The sequence below is a fragment of the Arvicanthis niloticus genome, chromosome 5 (genome assembly GCF_011762505.2).
Source record: "Arvicanthis niloticus isolate mArvNil1 chromosome 5, mArvNil1.pat.X, whole genome shotgun sequence".
NCBI lineage: Eukaryota > Metazoa > Chordata > Mammalia > Rodentia > Muridae > Arvicanthis > Arvicanthis niloticus.
Window position 1 is genome coordinate 98,163,292 of NC_047662.1, and position 27,863 is coordinate 98,191,154.

Below are 27,863 nucleotides of genomic sequence, written 5' to 3' on the forward strand. Positions count from 1 at the left end.
TCCAGATCTGCTTAAGACTTATCTAATGAAAATTACTTACTGAAAAAAATTTATTGATCGGAATCCCAGGAGTTTAAAAACACTTTCGCTTTGAGATACAGATGTGCAGTAATAATAACTTTGTTTAAAAACTACACCACCCAGTACAACTTTGGAAATTAATCAAGGATGTCAATCACAACCCTAACCCCTGGGCTTGGTGTGTACCTTTTCTCCTACTTTGCATATTAAAGATTCCAAATGATCTTCAGTTTCATTTGCATCAGATGTCTTCCTCCTTTTGTGAGGCTGTCCACCTATTTCACAACATTAACAAAAAGCAAAATTACACGATGAATCTACTATCAAAGTTTCTGTCACCCTTTTAGCCTTTACTATCTTTCTTATTATTAGGTTGTACTTTTTAGAGTTTAATTAACTAGGCTGGGCACCTGGAGAACTTGTAGCCCACATCCTTTAAAGGTCTGTTTGTGCTCATGTGAGTGTTGCACACATGTGTGCAGGTCCCTATGCTAGTACACGCACATTAAAGAGTATCCTCGTCTACCACACTATTCCTTCAAGGCAAGGTCTCTCCCTGAACATGGGGCTTACTTTTTCTAGCTAGGTTGGAAGCCAGCAAGTCCTAGTGATAATCCCTGATTCCACTCTGCCTTGGAGCTGAGGTTAAAGGCATGTACTGCATGCCTAGCTTTTTATTACTTTATGTGCATGGATGTTTTGTCTACATTTATGACTGTGTACCACTTGTATGTCTGGAGCTCATGGAGGCCAGAAGGGGACACCTATAACTAGAGTTATGGACATCTGTGAGAGCCAGTCTGAGAGCTGGGAATTAAACTTGGGTTCTAGAGAACATCCAGGACTCTTAACTGCTAAACCATCTTTCCAACTCCTCACCCCTGTCTCTACTATTAAGATCACTATAAACAACAATGCCAGGAGACAGATTTCAGTTAAATTTGTTTAGACAGCATCCAGGGAGCTATGTCCATTTCTGTGAATACACTGCAATGGCACTGACCTACGAAACAGCAGTAATCGGAATACTGCTGCTACTGTTCTTGCAGCCTGTTTACTGACCCTCAGTTGTTGCTTCCTGAACCTGAGAGTCTCAACAGTACTTGTTACTCTGATAATGTAACTAAACTACTACGTAAAGTGGTGAAATAGTCACATGTTTACTCTAACATGGCAGAGTGACAGAAGGACACCCAAACACACACCATGTGCAGATATATGGACAACAACCATACGGTTTGGGGAGTGGGGGTGGCTCACTGGGTAAGGTACTCGATGAGCAACCACCAGAATCTGCTAGAGTAACAACACCTGCCTGTAAAACATGGAAACAGGCAGGTCCCTGGAGCACCTTGATCGACTAGTCTAAATTCATGAAGTATAAGGGTTTTTTAATTGTTGTTTATTTTTTAGACCTTTTCTTAAAAAAAAAAAAAAAAAAGTCAGCCAGAGTAAGAAAAAGATAGGTATCTTAGAGCAACAGTTCTTAACCTATGGGTTGCCTTTGTGGGGGTCAAAAAAATCCCTTCACAGGGGTTGCATATCAGATAGCCTGCATATCAGATATTTACATTATGATTCAAACAGTAGCACAATTACAGTTATGAAGTGGCAATGAAACAATTTTATGATTGGGGGCTACCACAACACGAGGAACTGTATTAAAGGGTCACAGCACTAGGAAGATTGAAAACCACCTTGTTAAGACATTTCCTCTTTGGGGAATTAGCTGAATGTTTTCATGTCCTAAACAATAAAATAGAAACAAGTTTATGTTGGCACCATAATCCAGAAAAGGCTTTAAAACATTGCTATGTAAGTTTTACAATATATGTTAAAGTTACATATTGCTACATACACTTAGGTAGTGCAGAGAAGAGACCTTTATGTTAATAACCACTCTAAAGATCCAGCATGGTGATGCACGCCTTTAATCCCAGCACTTGGGCAGCAGAGGCAGACAAATCCCTTGCATTTGAAGCCAGCCCTGTCTACACAGCCAGTTCCACACCAGCCAGGACTTCACAGAGGAAACAGTGGAGGTGGGTGAGTGGAAAACAGACAACAAAACAGAACAAATAAATAAAACACCAATTAATTTTCTCCCTGTAATAGGAACCTAATGTTACAAGGATACATTGTACTATTTCCTATACCCTTATTAGAATCAGATGTATAATTTAGATCAACAAAGTAGACAAAAAAACAACACAATGAAAGAAAAAAGTAACTTTGACTCTACAAACTTAAAACAAGAATTTACAATGTCTAAAAATATCACCTCTGAAACAAAGTATACTGTCCTAAAGTATAACGAACTTTTCATACAGTTAACTTTAAAAACATCAGTCACAGTAAAATATAAAGACCTATGCGGAAATAGAATAGGGTATCTGAACTTTTGACAAAGATTCTGAACAATCTTATACTTTTGATTGTGAGCCTATCCATCTCTCCAGCCTGACTCTAAACAATCTAAATTCCTTCTTAACAATAGGACAGTATACTTAACACTGATAAAATGTATATCCAATATTAATTGAAGAGGTTCAGAGACACTGTTAAGGAATCTAAGACTGCTAGACATGGTATTCCCCTTGGGGGAAGGCAGGGGCAGTCAGTGGGATCTATATAGCCAGGACATAGTAATAGTAATTCCAGCCTGTGTTGCATAGTTCTAGACAGCCAGGACTACATACATACACAGCCACATAAAGACCCTGTCTCAAAAACAAACAAACAAAAGAGTCCAAGACTGAGTTAGATTTGGTACTTTCCATTTACAATGTCCCTTTCTGTGACTCTAAATAAACTTCAGGAACTTTATTGATTAGCTACCTTATAGTATCTCTGTGAATCCCTAATAGTCTAGTCCTACCAGAAATGTTTAAAGTGACCCAGTATAGTAAGAGCCTCATTTAAACTCCCTGGTCTTATGCCTCATAACTTCTACCCTCGTTTTCTCTCTTATACCAACAATAACCCCCTTGCTGTCTGTTTTCTAAACATGACAGAAATGCTCTAACTTAGCTAACCTTAAATGCTCTAACCTTAACTCATAGTTTCCTTTGGACCTCTGTTTTCTCCAAACATTCACATGGCTCATCTTTACATCACTGAAGTCATAGGCCATCTGCAAGGAGGCCTTACCTGACCAGCTTCTCTCTCACTTTGGTCTCTATACCCTTACTCACTTTATTCTTCACAACCCTGTGACCATATAATAAATTACACTATACTGCTGTGGGTTTTGTCTTGATACAAGGGAGGGAACCTCCACTGTTTTACCGCCTCCTACTGTACTGCAAGGACAGTAGTTTGGAAATTGTTTAGCAAGTCCTGATTATATTATACAGTTGTTTTTAGTGTCCACAGGCTTCCAACTCAGATACTGAAATTCAATGATGCTCAAGTCCCTTATATAAAAAATGGTGTTGGTATTTGCCCATGATCTATGTATACTGTGATACTTTACATTATCTCTACATTACTCATCATATAGTATCTAATATAAGTGCTTATATAAATAGCTGTGACATTGTATCACTTAGGAAATAACAAGGAAAAAATTAACTACAGGTTCAGTATCGACACCTTTCAAGTATTTTGTAACCACATTGCTGAATTCAAGGTTCCAGAGAATGAAGACACAGAAGGCCAACTGTACACAACCCAGCATAAGAAACATCAGAGTAGAGCTAACAATGACCAGAAATGCTTAGATCTAGTTAGCTCTGATCCCTTTAAAATCTCCAGCCACCTGTAAAACAGCTGTCTATATATTTTTTTTTAAATTGTAGACATTTCACTAAAAAAAAAAAAGCACAATTTTTTTTACTTAGATCACTAAACTCATTATTTAACTCTAATAAAGTACGTTTCCGTATGTCTACAATTGGAGGAACTATATAAACAGTCTTTCTACCATGAAATGATTTGCTATACTGAATTTCGATGAACAAATGCTTAATTTTATGTCGCTTTGTCCTATTTACTCTCTAAGGTTTCTGTAGGCAGACTCAACTGGGAAAATGGTTCAGCTGCTAGCTGGGGTAAAAAAGCCAACTACAACCAAAACTTTGCAAGCCTCCTAAACCTAAAAGAGGTTTTCTATATATTTATATTCTAATTCTCCAGTGCCAACCTCACTTAGGGGTACCCTGTAAGTGAGAGAAAGAATGGAGAAGAGAGAACAAAAACTAGGGATGAAGACCAAGAACAAATTCTCTGATCCAAAGCAGCTTAGTCCACTAGACAAATACAACGCAGACAAAAGCTGTGTTTCCTGTGTTCTGTACATGCATCACATAAGAAGCCATCATGTTAAAAGCAAGCATGCAGAGCAGCTATGCCAATAGGGTGGAGAGGGAGAAAGCTAACCCAATTAAATTTTAGGGGGCTTTTTTTCTTAATGATGGCAGCTTATATCTGTGTTTATCACCTCTGAGATATTAACAGTTGATAAAGTAAACATCATGAATACATGATGATAAGCACAGTACCTCTTTTTTTTGTTTTGTTTTTAGAGACAGGCTTTCTTTGTGTAGCCCTGGCTGTCCTGAAACTCACGCTGTACACTAGGCTGGCCTCGAACTCAGAAATCCGCCTGCCTCTGCCTGCCTCCCAAGCGCTGGGAGTAAAGGCGTGCGCCACCACTCCCGGTGAGCACAATAGCTCTTTAGCCCCCTTAGAAACCAAACGGTTAAGTATTATCCACAGCCCACACTCAGATTTAAGGAAATCATATGACCCTGACAAAATCACATAGTAAATAGCAGATGTGGAGCTTTGAACCTAAACCCTTAGGTTCTAAAGTTTTTTCTTGCCTTAACCCTTTGGACCTAACGCACATTTCAAAGAGGAATTCACTTAAATACCAACAGCTCCAAGTTTCACTTTTGTGTATGGCTGTGCCCTTGAAAGGCAATAATGGTGCAAAACTGAGCTTGGCAACAAAATTTATGGCAACACAACGACCTCCTTGCCGGCGACTATCAAAACTGACATGAGAATTACAAATCTGCTCAGGTTAGTTCTCCTGTACTTTCTGATATAGGGAAATATGCTTAAGGTCAATCCAAAACCCAACACGTGTCTGTTTATTAGTGACCTCTGGGGTGTTGGTATTCTTTCCTTGAAGCTTAAAAGAGGGTGATCGGCGGGTGGCAGGTAGAGGAGTAGGGCTCAGATTGCAATACATCCGACATCATAGCTTTGTTCCTTCCCAGGGTCCTTTCCAAGTGCACCCTGGAGCGTTAAAACGAAACACTGGTCCACTAGATCCCCACCACTAACTGACCCGAAGGGGCAGCAAGAGACACTCGTGCGTTTCCATGATCAGTAGTGAGGGATTAAGTCTTCAGTGTCGCCGGACCCCAGGTCGGGTTTGCCCACGGGGTTCACCAGGCCTTTCTTCCCCATGACTGAAGGAGATGGGGCAGCAAGGAGGCCGTCCCTTTCCTGAAGCCACTATCCACACCCGAGCCAGCAGCCTCCCTTCGGGGCTCCCCGAACCCTCCAGGGGAGAAAGGACTCCTATCTGTTCCCTGGAGACCGAAGGCAGCTCGGCCTCAGCTCTCACCCGGGCGCGGTGGCCAGGCCCAGAGCACTTACCATCGTTTTCGTAGCTGTGCCGCCTCCGCGACATCCTGCTTGCTGGTGCGCGGCGGATCTGAGTTGCGAGTCGCCTGCAACACCAGAACCGTCGGGCTGCCGGCCGGCCGGTGCGCGGTCAGCGGCGAGGCGCGCGGACAGAGCGGCGCGCAGGCGCACTCTCTCACGACGCCTGCCGGAAGCGCGAGCGGAGAGGCACCGGATGGGCTCCGCAGTAGGCCGGAGTCTGCAAGCCCAAGCGCGGCCGCCTCCTCCGGCTTTCCACTCTGGGACCTTCCGGACGGCGAGCTAAATTACCCGGGCCGTAGCGATCCCGCCTTAGCTTTGCACAGGCCCAGCGGTATTTTCCCGGCGGCCCCTGCGCCGACGATTTTGGAGACTTCCTGGGAGAGGTGACGTCTCAGGGGCTTTCTGCGCACGCGCGCGCCGGGGGGCGTGGACTCGAGGGCGGGGAGCAGCGCCAAGTTGGTGAAGGGAGACCCAGGAAAGGCCTAGGGTTTGCGGGTACGTGTTTTCACTCTCGCCGTCTGGCCATAGACGCCTCTGGAGACTTGAGCGGGAGGGAGGGCAAGCCACTCTCAGCGGTAGGGAAGCCAGGCCCGCCCGGCCAAGCCTGCTCACTGTGGTCCTACTGCCTACCTCTCCCAGCAGAGGGACGCCTCAGATATTGATCGGTCTGGTTCCAATTGTTCTTCCGTCCCTATGCACGTGTACAGTATGTGGACGTCTTCTGCCCTGTGATGGGCACCAAACTGCTTTGTCCATGGCCCAGTCAAAACTTTTCCTTCAGTCTTACCTGTTACTGTAAATGGCCGTTTCGGTAGTTTGCTTAATCCCTGAATTTATGGAGGAGTCATTAGATCCTTCACTTCCTGTGTTACAGTTTATCCACTAACACTGCCTGCTGTACTTTCAGGGCATATCTATAATCAAACATATTTACTATGTTTAAAACTCTTCACGAACTTAAAAAAATATTTTATGTATTTGTGCCTGGGTGTAAGTCTGTATACCATCCTGGAACTGGAGTTTCAGACTCTCGCGAGCTGCCATGCGAGGTGTGAGGAGAAGAGTGCACGGAAGTGGGGTGGGATGCTGAATCCCGGGTCTTCTGCAAGAGCAGTAAGCACTCTTAACCAACCAGCCATCTTGCCATCTTTCTGGCTCTACTTCTTCTAGTTTTTTTTGTTTGTTTGTTTGTTTTAAGATTATCTTTTATCCATTCTTTTCACTTATTCATACATGTAAGCAATCTATTTTTCCAGGAATTTAGGAATCAAGACTTAATTCCTTTACCTGATGGTCTCTGCTCTGAAACCTACATGACTAATCAGGGACCTACAGAGTTATTTCTCTGACTCTTCAACGCTTTATTTTGTTCAACAAGTGCTATATTGTATTAATTAACATTTGTCACCTTCTGCACACAAGACCATGTTCAGGATACTGAAGCTGCTTGGTGAACAAAGGGGAGCCTCTGCTCTTTTGGAGCAGAAGCCCTAAATGACCCTCTTAGAATGGCCACAGGCGCTGTAGTCTGACTGACTTAATAGCAAAGGGAGAGTGGTGGTACAAGTGAGATCAGAAGAGCAGGGACAGATCATCAGAGTAGATTGAGACTCTGGAAGAGTCCTCCAAGAGGGGAGTTAAGTGATAGGTTATTTCTCTATCTGAAATGAGCCAATTTGAGCCAGATGAGAATAATTAAAGGTGGGTTTGTTGGGAAGCTGCTCTCAGATGAGTTCACTGGCCCCAAGGACTGAGGCCAGGAAAGTCACGATGGGGGTGGGGCAGGAAAGGGCTCAGGAGCAAAGAAAGAAGGGGAGGAGCAAACAGGGAGGCCAAAATGTCTGGATTGTATAGAGAAGAGTCTCTGGGGCAAGGGTAGTCCAGCCCCTGGGCTAGAAAGTTCAGGGTTGGAGCAGGTTATACCAGGTAGGGACTAAGGGATGCTGGGAGAACCTGAAGGCCAGGTCTGCTCTGATATGTAAAATATGCTCCTTGGTCTAAGGTCCTAAACCAAACATTAAGCATCACTAAATCAGACTAGAAATGACCAGGCCGTAGTGAATGTAGTTCAAAGTGGATTGCTGACTTTCAAAGGATGGCAAAGCATAGGGCCTGGTATAGTATCCCAGCATTCTGGAAGTATAAGCAAGGGGAATCTTAAATTTAAGATTACTAGGAGCTCAAGGCCAGCCCTTACTTAGTAGCAAGACCCAGAGTTAAAACAATTAATTTAAAAAATAGGAGTTGGCCCAGGCAGCATTCACCAGTTGATAGGAGGCCCCCGACAGAGGACTGCCTGGTCTGGCCTCAATGAGAGAAGATGCACCTAACCCTCGTGAGACTTGAGGCCCCAGGGAGTGGGGGCATTCTCTTGGGGTGGGGGGAGCGGAGAAGGTGTGGGATGAGGAACAGTCAGAGGGCAGACGGGAGGGGGATAAAGACTGGACTGTAAAAAAAGATTAAAGAATAAAATTTTCTTAATTTTGTCGGGAAAAAAATAGGGGTTGGCAAGATGACTCTGTGGGTAAATCCCTTCCACTCAAGACTGACAACATGTGTGTGATTCCTGGAGCCTGTGTAGATGTGGAAGGAGAGAACTGGCAGGCATCTAGGTACAAGTAGACACAGAAGTAAATAAAATGTAAAAAGAAAACTGCATTGGTTGTAGTGTATCCATTTTGGTAAGATTTGGCCACAGTAGCAATTTGGAAATTTTGGCTCTGAGATTTGAGAACAAAAGAAACAAAGCTACAGTAACATTGGGGTTGGTTGATTTGGGATGTTCACGGTGCTTTCCTGCTCTCATCCGCCTGTGTTTTCTCATGGCTTATTTCCTAGTTCATATTTCTTTGAAGATGCTATTGCCTCAGAACGGCTTTTCCTGCCCCTTTGACTATAAGGAGCCCTTTCACTTGCCTCCTTACTCCACCTGTTTCCCTTTGGAATATTAACAAATAATTAAAAGTCAACTTAAGTAAATAATTTGCTGGCTTACCTTTCCTACTAGATTGTAAAATTAAGAGGATAGAGTTTTTCCTATTGCTTTTACTCCTCTATTCCCGGCGTGGAGAAGAGTGCCTAGTTGAGCATAGTTGTTACATAAATACTATGGAATGAGCATGTGAGTGAATGGATGGCTTGGCTTATGAGGCTACTGTTCATTTGCACGATTCCATTAGCTTCATGTCTGCTTCAGGAAGTAACCAAGGAGCTGATGGTTGTGTTCTCTCTTTTGCTTATGTCTCAGAAGATACTTGACTGAAAGGAATCTGTCCCACTAATAAAACCAGATGCCTTCTTCTACTTCGACAGACGAAGAGGATGGCCTGGAGACCTGTGTTTTAAAGGTTTTTGATCTGGATTTAAAAGAATCAAATCTTATTAATCCCAGCAACAATCTCAAAGCAGAGTTAGATGGCAGTACAAAGAAGAAGTACTCATTTGCAAAGAAAAAGGTAATCGTGCTGTCAGTGTCCTCATGGTCATGCATGTAAAGTTAATGAAGTACATGTAGAGGCAGGTTATCGCGTGTGCCTCTACCTCACAGTGTAGTCTAGTCTCGAATTATGTAGTCTCGGAGAGACTAGGTCCTGGGGCTGGAGAGGTGACTCAGCGGCTAAGAGCACTGACTACTCTTCAAAGGTTCTGAGTTCAATTCCCAGCAACCACAGAGTGGCTCACAACCATCTGTAACAGGATCTGATGCCCTCTTCTGGTGTGTGTCTGAAGACAATGATAGTGTACTTACATATGTGAAAAAAAAAAATTTAAAAATAAAAATCTTTAAAAGAAAAAAAAAAAGATTAGGTCCTAGAGAAGAAGGTTGGACACCTTTCTTCTAGTGTAGAAAGAGTCCTAGGAACTCAGAACTGTAGTGTAAGGAGAATGGCAGGTAACAAGGCAGCAGACATCTGCCTTGACAGATGACACTGTTATGAACCTTGCTGGCCGGGGAAGTTTGGTCTCATCCAGCTAGCTCAGTGCTTTGAAGAAAGGACAGAGCATTGCAGGATGCTACAGGGTTCCTAAGAATACTGTGATTGGGCTATAAAGATGGTGATGATGATGCCCCTATTTGGAGCTCTGTATCCCTGTTGTTGTTGTTGTTGAAACCACTGGCTGAAACTCTCTCTTCTTAAAAGCAGGGAACTGGAAGCTCATGGGTAGGAAAGTGGCTAGCTGAGGATATAGTTTGGACATGGCTTTCTCACCTCCTGGAGAGCCTCTTTTTGATTCTATGTTAGTGAAGAATAAATGTCTCTATAATTTCCCAGCTCCACTTCCAGTCAGCCTATATGGATTTCCCTGAAAATTAAATTCAGAGGTTACAAAGGGCCTTTGCCAGTATTATTTTGCAATAATTTCAAACTTACAGAAAGTTAGAAGAATTGTATAAGTGGCCCACTTACTGGCCTTGTCCAGAGGTTCTGTTCATATGTCTCTGTTTTTTTTTTTTTTTTTTTAAACAAAATCTCAATTGTTTGATTTTACCAATGAGAGCCACTTCTATAGAGAAAACAGATCATCCCATCTCAGGGAGCAGCATGGATGAGGAGGGACCGGGAAGTGGGATCAGTGAGGTGCAGAAGAACATGGGTGTTGGAGCCCAGGGTGTGAAGCCAGTGTCAGTGTGTAGGTTGCTGGAAGCACCACAAGCCCGTGCTATTGCTCTTGGAGTGCTTTATAGACCGGCAGGATGCCAAGCTGGAAACCCCTACTCCCACAAAAGGTGATATGAAAGATTTGAATGAAACTTTCGTTACCCCTAAACGTCAGGCCATTAAACAATAATGCTGTTTGAAATGTTAATTGCAGGCCTTTGCCCTTTTTGTCAAAACCAAACAAGTTCCAGCACCTTCTTATGAATTTAAGGAAAAGCGGTGGCAATGCTGTCAGCAGCTGTTTGCAGAGCAGACCAGCATCCACAGGCATGTGGCCACACAGCATGCTGGAGATGTCTACCGGCAAACTGCTTCTGTTCTAAAGCAGCCGACTGCAGCATTGAGTGTTTCACAGAGTCTTACGCCCACCGACAAAAGGAGCTCCCCGAAAGACTGTCTCACTCCTAGTCAGGAGGTGTCTGCTTGGCTCCCTGATATGAGCCATGTTAGCCCTCAAGAGCTGAGGAGGTAAGTTTTTCACTCTGTAGTTTGGTTTACTTTTAAAATATTTCAGCCACAATGAGATACTACAGTTAGCCCACTGAAATGGGAAAATGAGAAATAGCAGCCTTGGTAGGTACAGCTGACATGGTGAATCAACCTAAGTGCAAAATTCATCTTCCCAGCCATCCACTCCTGGGTGTGTGACCAGCAGAAATAAAACGCACACCAAGAGAAGCCTGAACAGGAATGCTTGCAGCAGTTTTATATATAATAACAAAATGTTGGAAAGGACCCATTATTTTGTATGCTAACTAAAAATAAACTAGTTGTACTTTACAATGATAGTGACTGGAGGAACGGTCCATTGGGATAAGTGCTTGCCACGTAAATGTGAGAATCTAAGTTTCAGTCCCCAGGACCCACTTAAAGCCAGTCATGGGAGTGCATGGGGGTCATCCCAGTGCTCCTACAGCAAAATGGGAGGCAGGGACAAGAATCTCCAGGAGCTCACAGGCTGAGTGTTGGGTACACAGCAGTGAAGAACAAGAGACCCTGTCTCAAACACAGTGGAAGGTGAGGACCGACACCCAAGATCTCTGACTCCCACATACACATTGTGACTCCCACGTGCCTTCATTCATACAAGAACACATTCCTACCATATACATACATCATACACACAGGCATAAAGATTTTAAAAAATAATGGTTTAAAAAGACAACCGAAAACAACTATGAAATAGCCATAGCAGGAAAACGAAAGGATGAGTGAGAACACTGCACTGCCTAGAGTGGTGGAGCACCCCTCTAATCCCAGGCAGAGGTAGGGGGAGCTCTGAGTTCAAGGCCAGCCTGGTCTATAGAGGGAATTCCAGGACAGCCAGGCAACACAGAAACAAAACAAAACAAACAAACAAAAAGGAACACTGAGTGTAAGATCCATGGACAGCTGATTACACAGGGCTGTGTGGGAATGGTTTGTAAGTCTTTATGCTGAGAAAACAGAAGCTGCACAGAAGGGAGTCTGCTTTGTGGTTGCATGACTGGAGAGCAAAGTCTGTAATGACAGAAAGCTTCTTTCTGAGGGTTTGAATGGGAACATATGCTTGATTTTATTTGTAAGTTATACTTTGATTTATATGTCTTAGTAAGTAGAGTAGGTAAGAATCAGACTTGTTTGGTCCAGACACTGATGAATTCACAAATATGCATCCAGACAGACAAATCATGCATCGAGATTATTGGGAAGGGCTGGAGAGATGACTCATGGTTAAGAACACTGGCTACTTTTCCAGAGGATGCAGGTTCCATTCCCAGCAGCCATATAGTGGATAAACTGTCTGATTCCAGGGCATCTGATGCCCCTTCTGGCTACCATGGGCACTGCATGCATATAGTATACAGGCAAACACAAAGGCAAAACACTCATACATATAAAAATACTAAATGCATAAAATGTTTTTAAAGGATTATTGGGGGACACAATATTCCATATACTGAATTTTCAGAATCCAACCTTTTTCATTGCTTTCAGTTTTTAAGTCTAGTTTCAAACTATATTATATTCCTTTCTGGTCTCCTAAAGTAGTGATGCCTTCTCAGTGGGTTAGTGCTGCTCTGTGAGCATGCTGACATGGAAAGGTTTGTCTTGTGTGGCCAATAATAACATGTCTCATAGGTAAGGGTACTACATGAAAAGCTGGAAGTAAATTGTTTTTCATGGTGAGCCAGTCAAACCAGATACCACCTTGTGATTGAGGATAAGCTACAGTGGGCTCAAATTTCCAGCTTGCCTTAAAGTGGGGTTAATAATACCTGTCTCTTGGTGTGAGTGCTAAGTGAGGACAGTAAAGCGAATTTGCTTTTTGTGAGAAGTCTGGCGCAGATACTGTCCTATGTAGAGAAACTATGAAGAGAAGTGCTCCTTCATTGGGATATTAATAAGAACAGAGGCATGAGTTGTTCCAGCTTTGCATTTTCCAGTTTTGCCTGGGTGCACTGGGAACTGTGGCTCCTTGTGGCTCAGGTGCTCTGTCCTCTGACTTTCTTTGTGTAGTGGCCATGGTGACGAGGAAGGAGAGGTGCTCCTGTACTACTGCTACTGTGACTTGGAGGACCCCCACTGGGTCTGTGCCTGGCAGACAGCTCTGTGCCATCGCCTGCACCTTACAGGCAAGGTAAGCCCTGCTCCAGATATGCCTACACAGCCTCTTCTTGTCCAGATGTGCCTGCACAGCCTCTTCTTGTCCAGATGTGCCTGCACAGCCTCTTGTCTCCTTAGCCTTCACATGATAGGTTCTTAGAAGGAAGGGAAATCTTGCTTGCATTCTAGTAAAGTGTAAAACAGCTATTGCTATGCTACTTTATAGACCAGGACTCGAGTCAGCCTATACAAAGAGGGTCAAATAGTAAATATTTCAGGCTTTGTTACATTTTTTAAAAAATTCATTGCTATTGTAGATTGGAAACATTCATGGATGGTACATAAAGGAGTGGGTATGGCTGGGTTCTGATACATCTGTCAGCTGAGACAGGGAAATGTTCTGAACTTGAAAGCCTCTTGTAGATTCTAAATGTTTGATTCCAGGTCACACCTTGGTTTTCCTAGAATCAGGTCTTTGATGATCTCAAGTACTGACATTTACTCCTTCCCTTCTGTGAGGCCCTCCCCTCCTTGTCATGCCTCATGCACTCTGAGCTCCACTCCGGTGCTGTTCCCTCTGCAGTACAGGGTGACCTGTCCTCACCGTGCTCTGCCTTTGCTGCTGCTTAAAGACTTTACTGTACTCTGAGAGTAGAGCCCATCTTCCTTGTAGCATATGGGGCCTCATGAGACCCAAAACTTTGTCTTCATTGATGTATTCTCAGTGCTGGAACAAGGTTCAGCACATAGCAGGCTCTGTAAGGATTGGAAACTGTAGAATAAAGAAAATTATAATTGCATATTTCTCTGGTATCCACTAGTGTGTGAAAGGATGAGAGGAAGCATGTTCCCAGATGGTAACACCTCTGCATGAGAGGATGGCATTTACTTTTATAAAATACCCTCTGTAGCTTATCCTTCAGCTATATGCCTATGCATATTGAATACTTTTCAAAATTTAAATCAAAAGGAAGTTGTCTTAGTTAGGGTTTTACTGCTGTGAACAGACACCATGACAAAGGTAATTCTTATAAGGACAACATTAATTGTGGCAGATTCAGAGGTTCAGTTTATTATCATCAAGGCAGGACCATGGCAGCATCCAGACACACATAGTGCAGGAGGAGCTGAGAGCTCTACATCTTCATCTGAAGGCTGCTAGGAGAAGACTGGCTTCCAGGCAGTGAGGGTATTAAAGCTCACATACACAGTGACACACCCACTTCAACAGGGCTGCACCTCCTTAATAGTGCCACTCCCTGGGCCAAGCATTTACAGACCATCACAGGACCTTCTGAGGACCTGGTGATTGTGGTTTTCCTATGCCCCAGTTACAGTAAACTGACTGGTCAGTGCCGTTTTCCACACCCACAGTGTTGGACAAGTGCTGGTGTCACTCCCGTGTGTAGCTCTTCCCCACACCTGCCCTGCAATAGCCCTTGACTCCGTTTACTTCTCTCTGTTCCACCCCCATCACCCTGACCAAGCTGCCACTCTGTCTGTCTCGTCCATGAGGTAACTTCCTGACCTGGTTCTCAGCATTTAGTCTGCTCTCCAGTACAGCAGCCAGAATGATCCTGTTAGAATAGCTCCAGCAGCAGCAGGTGGGTGCAGCCCTTAACACAGCCTAGGCTGCTGCAAGACCAGGGCCCTTGGCCTTTCCCACTCGTGTTCTTTGGTTTCTGGGACCCACCAAGTCTTGTTTTGTTTGCCCCTTTTTCAAGGCAAATTCTCTTCAAGGTGCATGCCCACACCCACTCTGTCTGTCTAGTCTAACTCTGAAGCTTCAGTTCTCTGTCATAATGACTCTTTCTCAGAGGCCTTCCCTGACCTCCTATCCAGATTCATTTCCTCAGTATACCCTCCGGGGCATCTGCGATGTTTTTATAGCTCTTGTTTGTTTGTATGTCTCAGCATCCTGATCTCCTTTAGCCTGAGATGTGGAGGCTCTTTTCAGCAACTATATCAGTAATTCCCAGCACAGAGTTTTGAAAACAGTAACTTTTGTGCTCTGATTATATATCTGATTATATATCTGATTATATATCTGATTATATATCTGATTATATATCTGATTATATATAGATGTTTATCACCATGTCTATTCGGTGAGCTTAGGTGTGATGGTACACTCTTGTGATCTCAGCACTTAGGAAGCTGAGGCAGGAGGATTGCTGCAATTCCAAGAGCAGGCTAGGCTACATACAGAGAGGGGAAAAGGTGTCTCTTGTCAAGGACCAGCCTCTCCTGGCATGCTAGCAGTGAGCAATCCTGTCCACCAGGTGGCAGCGTCTTCCTGCCTCTCAGATTTCAAGGTCTTGGCCAGTTTAGTGAGATACTTTAGTGCTGAGTTTTGACATTATTGGTTCTTAGGCAAGGAAAAGGAGAACCTGAGTGCCCCTTGTTGTACATCATATTACCTCAAGAAATTTGAGAGTAAGAACTAGAGATGGCGGAACAGTTATGAGCGTTGTCTCAGCAGGTGTTCTTGTCTGTTTCCTAGTTCGGGGCTTTTCTACCAGAGGGCATCTGAAGGACTTTTTGAGAATCTAGGTATTGCCAGACTAGTGAGTGAGTTTAAAGATGACTCGGTAGGGGATGGGGGTATGTGGCATGCATTTGACTTCTGAGATTAAAATGAATTAGGAAAGAACTTGCCTGTCTACCTAGAAGACATAGTCACATAAAAACGAACATTCACCATCACCCAGTCCGACTGTTTCCAGTCAGATTTCCTGACCATGCTGGTCCCAGGCTATTTTTGCTTTGTAGTCTCCTAGTAGTTGGTGATAGATAGGTGCATAGCCTGTAGAACAGAGATGGCCCGTGTTCCCTGCCTCATTTACTCAGAGCAGTCTCCCCTGGACTGCAGCCTCTTTATTTCATTTTATTTTACTTTATTTTTGTAGGTTTTCTGAGACAGTTTCTCTGTGTAATCCCAGCTTTCCTAGAACACATTCTATAGACTAGGCTGGCCTTGAACTCAGAGATTGTCCTGCCTCTGCTCCCCAAGTGCTGGGATTAAAGGCCTGCAGCATCTACACCCCACCTACTGCAGCCCCCTTTCTCAAGGAGTCAGTGGTACTCAGGATACTTCATCTCTGGGTAGCCACCAGTCAGTTGGCATTGGCTTGTAGGATGAATCCTGTAGTTTATCCATAACCTAAAAAGTTGGATCAAGAGAGACACTGAAAATGAATAGCCACATACAACTTTAAAATTTGGCTGCATTCATGTTTGAATCGTGTCTCTTCAGAGCCTGTATGGTTCCTCAGCTGGTATGTTCTAGCACCTTACTCTGGGGACGGCTCCTTCTAGAGCTGTTCCATCTTAAACTCACCTGTAGGATTCACTCTGTTAGGACAACTAACTGTGCAAGCCCCAAGAATGCCCCAACCCAAGCTCTCATGTTCCATCCCAGTGAAGATTTCAAAAATGTTTTCAGATTATTAGAGAAGCCAGAGAGCCACAGATATGGGAAGACATGCATTTATACACAAGCACCCACTATGTGGCAGGCATGAATGCAGACATGGGCACTTCAGTGAGCAAAATAGAACTTGAATTCAGCCCGTGGTTTTGGGATGGTGGCTTCCCTCGGCCTCCAAGTAGAGAGGGTGTGTGTATTACCACTGTCAAGTAAGGTCCTTCTTTAGGACCAGGGTAAAGTTTCCTCAGTGGGCTTTTTTTTTTTTTTTTTATTCTGCGTTTGGCATTATTATACCTATGTAAGCTTCTTGGGCCTCCTGTGAGGAAGTGCTGGTTGTCATCCTCTTCCTAAGCCTCTGAGGCGTCTATCTATAGCCTGGTTTTAGACTCATCTCAGAATCCCCTTTGGCTACTGGACTCTGGGAGCTCTGGAGCAAACAGGCTTTTCAGAGCTTGTTGACACAGACTGAACAATAGGCCATGCTGCTTCAGAGGGACACTTGTTCTCTATCTTGTGATACTGTGGTGGCCTCTGCTTTTCCTCTTATGCTCATTGACATGAAAGGGACTTTTATTTTATCCTGGGAAGACACCCAAGCCAAGACAGCACTCCTCTCCTCTCTTTGTGTGTCTCAGGTTCGGATCGCTACTGAAGGAATCAATGGAACTGTTGGAGGAAGCAAAGTGGCCACCAGACTCTACGTGGAAGCCATGCTTTCTTGCCCATTATTTAAGGATTACCTGAGTGAGGATGATTTTAAGGTAAGAGAATAGAAAAGGAATTAAGCCGGAGCAGTCTGCGTCTGTGGGTCATTGAAGAGCACATGCAGAGCCAGACAAACCCCTTTCCCCTTGAGCTCCAAGCCAGTACAGGAAAACCAGCGGGCTTGTCACTGTTTCCGTTGAATGCCCATGTCACTTGCCATGTCAGTATCCTCTCTAGATCCTCATTGCCCTTCCTATAAGGATGGTGCAGTTAAACAAGCTGGGATCTAAATCCTGGAAGGACCGTTTCACAGATCTCCGTGGTGGACTATGGTTTTAGTAAACCTGGAATTAAAGTTGACACCACATCAGAATAAAGTTGTGGTTCGTTCAGCTGAGGCGCTGTGTCTAAGTACTGTATTCTTTGTCACAGGATGTGGTAAGCTGGTGGGAACACTTCACTAATTCTCATGCTGGCCACAGCAAGACACAGGTGGTCATTGCTCCAGAACAAAAGCTGGCATGTAATCACATGTGACTCTCAGTGGTGCTGAGTCACACGTACATGCCATACAAACACAATGTCCCTGCATACAGAAGAGGAACGTGTTCAATTATCTGGGACATTTTGGACCATAACTTTATCCTCATTGAAAGTTCCTCCCTCACCTCCCCCCAATTCAAGGTTTAAATTTTCAGCTCTCCCACTGTAAAACATACTGTAATTCTTACATTTGGCATTTGTCTTTACCTGGAAGTAGGACAAGTAAACTCTTGTCTTCTTTCTCCTTGAAGAGCAGCAAAGGAGGGTCTCACTGCTTCCCGGAATTGCGAGTCGGTGTGTTTGAAGAGATTGTGCCTATGGGGATCAGCCCCAGTCAGATCTCCTACAAGAACCCCGGTATGATAATGTTTTAAAGAATTGGTACTTTTTTCATAGATATAAAATATAATAGACAAATAAGAAAGTTAAATACTGATTAGCAAAATCTGTAGTAAATTTTCTCTTTAAAATAGCCATGGGGAGGCTAATTCTATCCATCCAGCACTTAAACTGGCGTCTGTGGTGCTTATGGTAACTAAAACCTCACCTATAGACCCAAAGCACATTTTTCTTGGTGATGGTTTGGCAAGAAGTTGTTTCCTCTTTCTAAAGAGAACAGTTTGAAAGCAGTGTGGTTATTATTTGCAAGTAGTTCATCAGCAGAAAGAATGCATGGGCTTTTGCCCTAGTAAGCAAATGGCTTTCAAAACCAAAGCAGTGTTCTAGAATGTTCGATCCCTGCTTCCCTGTGGTTACTATAGATGACTGAAAGACATTTGTTTGGCAGGGATTTTTGGTTTTGTTTTACTTTTTACCATGAACATTTCCAAATATTAACTAGAGTGCAGAGAATAATAGAGTGACCTTCCATAGGCATACACAGCCCCAGCAGCTGCTCGCTCACAACAGGCTGGCCTCTGTGCCCCATCCCTTTCTCTCATCCTAGATCCTGTTATTGTATTCACAAATTCCTTAGTAAACACCTTTAAAAGAAAGAAAGAGTAACATTTAAGTGTAATCATTACCATGTCTAAAACATTTTAGCAACAATTGCTTAATAAATATCCTGTCATTGAATTTCCTGCTGTGTAATGATTTAAGTTTCTATTAAGATTAAATAAGAGGATCTGGGAAGATGGATAAAGCACTTGTCACTTAAGTGTGGGGACCTGACCCCATGCAAAGCTGCAATCCCAGTGCCCCTGCTATGCGGTGGGAGCAGAGACAGGTGGCTCTACAGAGGCTCACAGACCAGCAGGCCCACAGGACCCTTGCAAATAAGATGCAAGGCAAGCACTGAAACCTGAGCTTGTCTTCTGACTTCCACACACATAAAGAAAAACACATTTAAATAAGATCCCTTTAACAAGAAAAAAAAAATGTTTTTGAGTGTGTACATTCAGCTCTCCCCCATTGCAGATTGGCTTTCAAGGATCCCAGTCATCTGGCTTGTAGAGTTTCTCAGAATCTGGATAGTGTTAAGTGCATCCCCTGGGGTAGTCCTCAGCTGACTGTCTCCTGGAGTTTCACCTCTCCCTCACTGCACATCACAGTTTCAGAATTCCATGTCACTTACTTATATTTATGAGCTTGTATATATATATATATGGGTTTGGGAACTGCAGCGAGTATGTAGAAGTCATGAGACTCGGTCCTCTCCTTCCTCCATGGGGTTCTGGGGCTCAGACTCAGATCGTGAGGCTTGAAGGCACGTTCTCTTCCTGCTGGCCCGTCTCTCCAGCCTTGCAGACTATGTTTGTAGGCACCTAATCATTTGAGTATAGAGTTCCTCAGTCTTGGATTAGTGCTAGTTACACCCCAAAAGGGTAATCTTCTGTCCACCTGTCTCCTCTAGGTTACTATTTAGGTTGAGAGTTTGCACACAGATTGCTGTCTAGTAGAAATATGGAAGCCACAAAACATGATTTTTCAGTTTCTAATGGAAATAAAAATAGGTGAAATTGGCTTATATAACATGAATAATGAAGTATGTCCAAAACGTTATTATGTAATGAATATAAAAACCATTAGTGAGGTTGTTTATGTTTTCATACTTAGGCCTTGGAATGCAGTATGTATGTCACACGTACTGTTACCTTCTTAAAGCACGTTCAGGTAGTTGTCAGCCACAGGCGGCTAGCAACATCTATGCTACCAGCTCTGGGCCGCAGCTGTGATCAGATCAGGTGCGGTCCCTTTCTTTACCTTCACTCCCATGGCTGCTACTTCCTAGGTAGGATTGTCTTCTCTCAAAGAATAAAGGGCCACTTGCTTCTAAGGCATTCATTTTTTTCATAGGTAAATATCAAAAAGAAGGCCAGGAGTTAAGCTAGAAGGAAAGGGGTTAGTACAAACATCTTGGAAATAGACTCATACATGAAGAGATAGAACCCAGGCAGGGTTGTGTCTACTTGGTGTCCCCATTTAGTAGAGCAGTGACAGGAGCTCTACCTGGTATGGCAGGACACTGCTTGGGCACTGAGAGGAGGCTGGCCTGCAGGCAGTACTGGGCTGTCTTCACCTGAAGCCTGTGATTTAAAGGGACCCCTTGTGAACACATCCATCTGGGTGTCTGTCTCTTTGGGCCCTTCCTGCCAGAAGAGCAGTAGCAGGGACACATTCGACTTCCTGTATCTCCCTGCAGGGAGAAGGCAAAGAGAGTCTCCATGCTTCTCGTAGTTTTGAACCTCAGTTTTTACGTCACTGTTTTGGGACCCATGTAGTTATATGACACTGACCAGAATAACATCAGGTGTGGTTACGTTCTATAATTTTAGCTTTCAGAATTGGAAACCTAAACTGCTCAGGGACCCCTTTTCTCTCCAGGTTTGGAAAACTATTGAGTGGTAGTTGGAGTTTATGCCCAATGGAATGAGGCTTCTGTGGTGCCATAAAGCTCTGTCATGAGTGTCACCGGAAGGCCCCTGCCTTCAAGTGTAATTGTCTCACAGTGCCAAGTTGACTCTAAGTTCTTCACAATTAGTGAGCTGTCCGGGGATGTTCTAGTCACAGGCAGAGACTCCTCAGGCTAGACCCTTTCTCTCTGCCCCCCACTCCTGTGCACTCTCACACCTGTTTCCATCTCTCTTCTCTACAGTTGGAAAGCTTTTCTTCTCCTCCACCACCTTCTTTTCATGTCTGTCTGTACTTTTGCCTCTGCCCACCCTCTTCTCTTCTGTATGCCCATAAGTGCAGATATATCTTCTTACCCTTGTATCGAACACACATATGCTCAGACTTCCCTGGAACATCACACTCTCAACTACCTTGGTCTAACCCAAGGTCTTATCCTTGAATTTGTGCTCAGCCTTTTCACTTGACACTTGAAGGCTGTAGTGAATACTGAGTGTATTGAAGCTCCTTTGTGGACCATTGACAATAGGACACTGTCCATTTCCTGACTCACAGTGACCACACAGCACACAGTGGACTGGCATTCCAAATAAATCCCCAAGTATCTGTTTAAGAAAAATCTCTTATTTCCAAACTGCTGGAACTCTCTAGTCTTGGGTTGGAGTAAGAAGATGGCAGGACCTGGGCTGCTGAGATATCTCAGCCTGATCATGAGCGGCTGCCACTCCTGTCCGCTGTAATTATGAAGAGGGTTGGATGGAAAGGAGCAGAGCCAGCACTCAGTCAGATAGGACAACTGGGGTCAGATCTCCATTTCTCATTTTGTTTTAATGTAAATGTTTGGCTTGTTTTTAGGAATCCATTTATCCCCTGGTGAATTTCATAAAGAAATAGAAAAACTCTTATCACAGTCAGATCAGGACCAAGGTGATACTATCCTTCTGGACTGCAGGAACTTCTATGAAAGCAAAATAGTAAGTAGGAGCCAGAACCGAGGGGGGCACGGAGTGGAGCGGTGGGTGTGCCGAACATAGCCGTGGATTTCCTGTGGGGAACGCTCAGCCACATGACCCTCCTTCCTGTACCAGCAGCAGCAGGAAAAACCTAAGTCCTGAGCTCCAGATCTGTTGAGAAAGCTTTAAAAAATAGGAGTTAAAGACATGTTGGCACATAAAAGCATTTTGTTTCCCATGAATCTACCCTTGTCATGTGCCAGTGACCTTGTGAGAGCTGCCAGCATAACCTCCACCATCAGTCACCCTGAGGGTCCTGTAAGAAGGGAACCCACAGTCCCAGCTCCTGAGCTTAAAGGGTGAGAGTGTGGTGTGAACCTCAGGTAACAGGTGCTCTTTATCCAGGTGGGGGTTGTTACTGGAAAGAACTAGGCTCCCAGCAGGTACATTTTTCTAATCATTTCCTTCTGTCCCCGTGTTGTAGGGACGATTCCAGGGCTGCTTAGCACCAGACATCAGGAAATTCAGTTACTTCCCTAGCTACGTTGACAAAAACCTTGACATTTTCAGGCAGAAGAGGGTGCTGATGTACTGCACTGGGGGCATTCGCTGCGAACGGGGTTCTGCATACCTCAGAGCCAAGGTGAGCCACTGCAGGCCCAGCACACAGGTGAAGACCATCCACCCACCAGCCTGTGTGGGGCTCCCCACCCCTCACTCCACCCCTCACCTCCTGCCCACCACTAGCCGGCCGAGGGATTTATTTTCCCTGGCCCAGCTCCAGCATTGGGTTTGTAAGTATAAAGCACGAGCTTCTTAAGTCTCCAGCACTTGGCAGTCTTGAGGACTCACCAGGTACAGGAGAGTAAGCTTAGCTGAGCAGCTCCCTTTCCTCACCCTTCTGCTGGTTCCTGAGAAGAGCAAATTCAGTAACATTACATGTCCCAACAGATGCTTTCCTATATTTAGGGGATAGCAAAAATAGTTATGCTTCCCAGGGTCTCAGAGGGTGAAGGGCCTGCCCACTGTCATCACTCAGCCTCCAGTAGGCAGGGTCTGGCCAGGTGGTTCCTTGACCCCTTGGTCAGCATTTTCCACACCCTGGGAGGCCCTGGCTGATGGGCACAGGCGGTGGATGCTCTGCTTGGACACTCACCACCAAGGAACTGCTTCTAAATCTGTTTTTTCTATACGCAGGGAGTGTGTAAGGAAGTGTTTCAGCTCAAGGGTGGCATCCACAAGTACCTGGAAGAGTTTCCTGATGGTTTTTACAAAGGGAAGCTGTTTGTTTTCGATGAACGGTTTGCCCTGGCCTACAACAGTTCTGTGGTATCAGGTAGGTCATCTCAGGTCCAGAGCCACATTATTACGGCTCAGAATCAGTTACTATTCTAGAGCCATTGCCCAGGGAAGGCAGGCCATGACACCTGAGCATCACGTGGAGCCATGAAGGGCACTATGCTGCCATTTTGTTTCCTGGCAGGCTTCAGATGGTGATGGTCATGCCATATACTGGCTGGGCAAGTCCTTTAAAATGGTCATAACCTCACCTGACTTGCCTGGAGCCAGACAGACGTAGAATTCAGGGGGTCTGAGAATTGGAGTGAGAAAATACTGAGATTTTCATGTAACATAACTCATGACAAAAATGAAACACTTCCATCATGAAGCAGACCAGTTGTGCCAGGTGTACTGGGCCTTTGTCTGCAGAAGGATTCTCGGTCCTGCCACATCCACTGCTGTTGCTATGGGTAGCTCAGCATGGCATCATGGTCCTCAGTCTCACAGTGGGCATAGTAGGCCTCCCACTGACTCTTGTATTCAATGTGTTAACACATAGCATAGCTTTTGTTAGATCACACACTTTGAAAGTTATTTTGCCATTTTGTATTTCTACACAATTGGTTTCCTTGATAACATGATGCATTTGATTTTGTTGATTTAAAATTACTTTTCATAGACAGGGTCCATAGTCATTACCAGGCTGCAAATATCCATGGTAGAGAGTAAGCAGTAGGAAGCCCGTGGACATGTCGCACACTTGAGGGCTTGTTTGGAGGTCTGGACAGGAAAACACAGAGCTGCTAGTATACCCTTGACCTAAGACTGGCCCTCTTTTATATGGGGAAAGTCCTTATCAGTTGGGCTGCAGCTTCAGGAGAGGGACACCTGCTTAGACAGGCAGATCAGCCAAATCAACCCTGGTGATCAGTGGTGTGACATGCTGCAGCCAGACCGTGCTCCCATCCCAGAGTGCACATCTGAAGGTAAGAGTGGACGGGCAGAGCAGGGCCATGAAGGTGGCCACTGCAGCCAGCTGGTCACACTGGTGGCCTTGTCAGATAGGGTAGGAAAGGAGAGACAGTCCGCAGAGCATGAATTGCCCTGGATACTGAGCTCAGTAGTATCTGAATGAAAGTCATAGGCAGGCAACCCTAACGGCCGCTACAGTCTTTAGAACCTTCTGATTATAGACTTCTTAGTAAGATTTGCTCATCTTCCTTTCTGATCTTTGCACAAAATTACATTTACTTATCTACATGCTCATGTACATTCCTTAGTGTATGTGTGGAGGTCAGAGGACGACCTACAGGAAGGAGTCAGTTCTCTCCTTCCACTATGTAGCTTGTGGGGATGGAACCCAGGTCATCATTCTTGGCAGCAATTGCCTTTACCTACCGAGCCATCTTGCCTGCCCACTTTTCTGATCTTTTCTCATGATGGTCTAAAAATTGTTTCATTTTAACCTCAGATCTGCTTTGTAGCAAGGTATAGTGTAGATCATAAGAGAAAACAAATGAGGGCTCCGGGGAGGAAACATCTGCATGTAACTGTAGTGTGAGAGAGGCCAAAGGCAGCACAGAAGGGAGACCGATGTTCTCAAAGGTGACCAGCGTTGGCCAGGAGGAGTTGGGTGGTCAGGTGTCCTGGCAGTGGCCTTCGGTGGTGGCCTGGGGTGGGGCATTGTGCATTCTACAAGTTGGATATAATGTTGGGTCATCTGTATTTAGGTATGTTGTCCCCTTGGGAAGGGAGATCATCTGAGGGAGAGACTGGGGTAAAGTAATCTGCTGGTTTCAGAAGCTATTTCTCGATGGAAGAAAGAGCAATAGATGGAGGAGGGAGAATCAGAACATAGTTCCCAGAAGAGCCGCTCCACACCACACCCCCAACCCCCATAAAGGCCTTTTTCTTTCTTAATGATAGGGATAGTATTTTCTTTTAATACGTTTCTATATTTGAGACAGGGTCTCACTGCACACATAGCCCAGGCTGTCCTTGAACTTACAGTCTTCCTGTCTCAGCCTACCAAATGTTTAGGTCATAGTTGATACCAACCTGCCTGACTTGGAAACATTCCCTTGGACCAAAAGAGTATATTAGGAATTGGAACTTATCTATGCCTCCCCCCCTTCTCTCTCTCTCTCTCTCTCTCTCTCTCTCTCTCTCTCTGTGTGTGTGTGTGTGTGTGTGTGTGTGTGTGTGTGTGTGTGTACAAGCAAGGGAGAGAGAGAATAATAAGATCCTTTCTTCCCTAGAATGTTCATACTGTGGAGCCCCGTGGGACCAGTATAAACTCTGTTCTACTCCCCAGTGCCGCCAGCTTGTGTTGACTTGTTCTGCCTGTCAAGGACAAGGACTCACAGCCTGTTGTGTTACGTGTCAAGACAAAGGGGGCAAGCAGGCTTCAGGCCCCACCCATGACAGTTTTAAAGAAGAATGTGAGTGTACAGCCCGGAGGCCACGCATCCCGCAGGAGCAGCATGCAAGACTCCCTGTGAGCCTGGCCCCGGGGCCTGGTGCTGGGAGGCTGAGCAGTGTGTTCAGCATTCACTAAACTTCACAGTGCAGACTTAAGTAGCTATGTGCAGATTTCGAAGGTTGTCGAAACAAGTGGGGAGTGTCCACGTTGGTTACCACCACCATGGCAGGTGGCCACAGGCAAAGGGACAGGGTGTCCAGTCGGCTGCCTAACTTACCTGTTTGATCCAGAGGATACTCGAGCCTGGGAAACAAGGTAAACCATGTGGGATCCCAAAGATGATAAGGGATTGTCCTGAGCTTGGTGGCTTCTCTGCCATGCAGCAGGGTGCTAGTCATTGCTCTTGTCAGCAAACTTTTTTACCCTGGCAGCAAAAGTATAAAAGATGGGGCCTGGGTGTAGACTCTTAATCCAGGCCAGCTACTGTCTTCCCCTGCCTCAGCCTCTAACCTAACTGCCTGAAGGCTCTGTGGCTCTGACCACTTTGTGCCTTGAAGCATTTACTGAATCTGCCAACCCATTCCTTTATATGTGATCATGGCACTACTGAGTAGTTGGCCAGAGACCATGCGGCCTTCAGAATCTAAAATAATTACACTCTGTCCCTTCACAAACGTCCTCTGAAAGAGATGGCCCATGCTTCTATTGCTTTGGTTTCTTTAAACATGTTCCTCTAGCAGCTCTGCATTACCCAGCATTCCTCTCTCAGCTTGTAAGTGTTCTCAGGGATCCAGGGGAGCAGGAGGCTTTCGGTCAGCATCTGGCACCCGAGACACTTGGTTACTGAGCTCCTTCAGCCTCCTGGCCTTTGGGCACAGTTCCTATCCCACGGTTCTTAAGGAGCACACAGAGCCACACATACACCAAATGGCTTTAATATTAGTTTGCAGTTTCCAGTGATGCAGAATGCAGCTGCAGTTGTGTTTCAAGGAGAAGCTGAGTGGGGCTGGCCGTCCCTGCAGGTTGGTGCCACTCCTGGGCCCATGCGCAGCCTCAATGGACACTCATAGTGCTGAGGCCCCGACGCCACCTCGCGTTACCCTGTACTGTCCACAGCGTCACAGTTCGGTGTGCAGGCTTTCTCTTAGGTTAGAAGCCCCTGGCTGTGCTCAGCAGCTTTTGAGCCTTGTCATTACTGTATTGGCTGAATCCCTAAGGAAAATAACTCCCCAGAGCAACAAAAATACTAGCTTAACTGGCACTGTGGTCTATTAAAAGGCACAAGAACAGTGTAGTTTAACATTTTACTGGCTCCCATTGTGTTAAAGGGATCCAGTAGGAACGCCAAGATTAGGTTTCAGAGTAATTAATCCCTTGTGTTGTTTTGCCAGGATCTCCTAATTCCTTACCGTTAGGATGTCGTACTCTGCTGTCCTTCAGAGGCTTTGTTTGTAGGCAAGAGCTCTGTGTGATTTGATTTGTCTCATAAATGACCGGACAGGCACTTGGTGTCTGTAAGCAGGGCCATGCTAAATACCACAGGCATGGTGGACTGGAAGTTCACTCAGTGGTGTTGATCTCAAATAAGCCATTGGCCCACTGCGATATAGGAGGGTGTTTTTGTGTGGCTCTAAGTTTTCATCCATCATGAAGTTGGCATTCATTAAAGAAGAAACGATCTCTGACTGCAGATGGGTACCCGCAGGTGTTCACACAGCAGTCAGAAGCATGTCTGTTCCCGGCATGGAAGGCTGGAAACTCCCAAGTTTCACCATTGCCTTTTTCTCCTCTTTCTCTTACCTCGAAGAAGGAATCCTGTGTCTTTCTGACTCCTAGAAAATTCTGGGGTTTGTCTTTCATTCTTAGGGGGTGGGGGTTTGATCCTGGAATCAATTTGGCAGCTTTAATCTTGATGTTAAAGTTTCAAGTGGGGTTGAAAATCATGATAAGTGGGTTGTTTTTTTTTTTTTTACTGAGTTGCTGTGATCAAATCTGAAATAAAACATTGTTTCACCATGCTTCCAAACTAGGTGGGAAGAGTGTCCTGTGCTGATGCGTTCCATGTTGTAAGTGTACCTAAGCACCAGAGCATGACCGCCAAGGGGCTCCTGGGCTGTCTCTGCCAGTGTCGTGCAGACTGCAGCAAGACACACCAGCTTGAGGGCTTCTACATTTTTAAATAATTACCAGACTGAACTTCTGTGACTAAAGAAAAACTTCACATTAACCATATTTTATAAAAGGTCCGACTACAGTCACTAGTTAACCTAAACCTTAACGCACAAAGAACTGAACCACAAGAGTTCCACACCAGCATCCACCTCCTGTCTCCACAGGGAACACACATTATCGGTACACGTCCAGTTCATAGGCGTGGGCTTCCGTTTGCACACTAGACACCGCTGCGGCACTTGGGAATAATAGGCCCCGTCAGGTCTGCCAGCCTCCTCTTTCTCACTACAAAGGAATGAGAAAAAGAGATGTGAGCCAGCTGTCCCTGCCAGTCCCAAGTGACACTGATTTTACAAGGTCAGAGTCTGCTTTCAAGGACAGTTACAAGAAGGTTGTATAGTTTGTCCCTGGTTACTAATGAGTCTGTGGTAAGGTGGACATATCTTCCTTACATCTCTTCTAAATGTCTGACCACACAGTCCCTCTGCCCCCTGTCCCCCCCGCCCCCCACATCCTCCTTTACCCACAGGGCTCCACAATTGAAGACTGAATCTGAGCAAAGTTAGCTTTAGCAAGTCTTAAGACTGGGGTCTAGCCTGCTAAAAGTGTTTCCC

The 27,863-nt window shown here is 44.9% G+C and overlaps 3 protein-coding genes across 9 annotated transcripts in view; 1 reads left to right on the plus strand and 2 right to left on the minus strand.

Moving 5' to 3' along the window:
* Positions 1-5,778, minus strand: part of Ncbp1 (nuclear cap binding protein subunit 1) — a 36,355-nt gene extending 30,577 nt beyond the window's left edge. Inside the window, exons 1-2 of one of the 2 annotated variants that reach the window (XM_034502178.2) lie at positions 5,635-5,778; positions 208-296 (exon numbers count right to left, since the gene is read on the minus strand). In XM_034502178.2, coding sequence (XP_034358069.1) covers positions 208-296; positions 5,635-5,668 — 123 coding nt within the window. In that variant the 5' untranslated portion in view covers positions 5,669-5,778. Of the gene's footprint in view, positions 1-207; positions 297-1,718; positions 1,769-5,634 lie in introns of those variants that run through there. The other variant, XM_076935020.1, reaches the window with a different exon arrangement.
* A 107-nt stretch (positions 5,779-5,885) lies between these two features.
* Tstd2 (thiosulfate sulfurtransferase like domain containing 2) lies at positions 5,886-25,499 on the plus strand. Of its 4 annotated transcripts, none has more exons than XM_076935022.1 (10): positions 5,886-6,026; positions 8,891-9,098; positions 10,459-10,772; positions 12,804-12,924; positions 16,956-17,081; positions 17,820-17,925; positions 21,277-21,395; positions 21,859-22,017; positions 22,572-22,710; positions 24,914-25,499. In XM_076935022.1, the coding sequence occupies exons 2-10, from the start codon at positions 8,934-8,936 to the stop codon at positions 25,210-25,212; spliced, it is 1,548 nt and encodes a 515-aa protein (XP_076791137.1). In that variant the 5' UTR covers positions 5,886-6,026; positions 8,891-8,933; the 3' UTR covers positions 25,213-25,499. The 4 variants fall into 4 exon arrangements, with proteins under 4 accessions (XP_076791137.1, XP_076791138.1, XP_034358074.1 ...); XM_076935023.1 differs by having other exon boundaries at positions 5,889-6,026; positions 8,894-9,098; XM_034502183.2 differs by having other exon boundaries at positions 6,003-6,138; positions 8,894-9,098.
* Positions 25,500-25,996: 497 nt separating this feature from the next.
* Tmod1 (tropomodulin 1) overlaps positions 25,997-27,863 on the minus strand; it is a 74,855-nt gene continuing 72,988 nt past the window's right edge. For all 3 annotated transcript variants that reach the window (XM_034502185.2, XM_076935024.1, XM_076935025.1), the window contains one exon: positions 25,997-27,534. In XM_034502185.2, coding sequence (XP_034358076.1) covers positions 27,470-27,534 — 65 coding nt within the window. In that variant the 3' untranslated portion in view covers positions 25,997-27,469. The remainder of the gene's footprint in view (positions 27,535-27,863) is intronic.

Bases quoted from the DNA above. Each gene is read 5' to 3' on its own strand.
- Tstd2 (XM_076935022.1), top strand. From the start codon at position 8,934: ATGCCTTCTTCTACTTCGACAGACGAAGAGGATGGCCTGGAGACCTGT. The intron at 17,082-17,819 runs GTAAGAGAATAG...TTCTCCTTGAAG, and splicing joins TGAGTGAGGATGATTTTAAG to AGCAGCAAAGGAGGGTCTCA. The intron at 17,926-21,276 runs GTATGATAATGT...GCTTGTTTTTAG, and splicing joins GATCTCCTACAAGAACCCCG to GAATCCATTTATCCCCTGGT.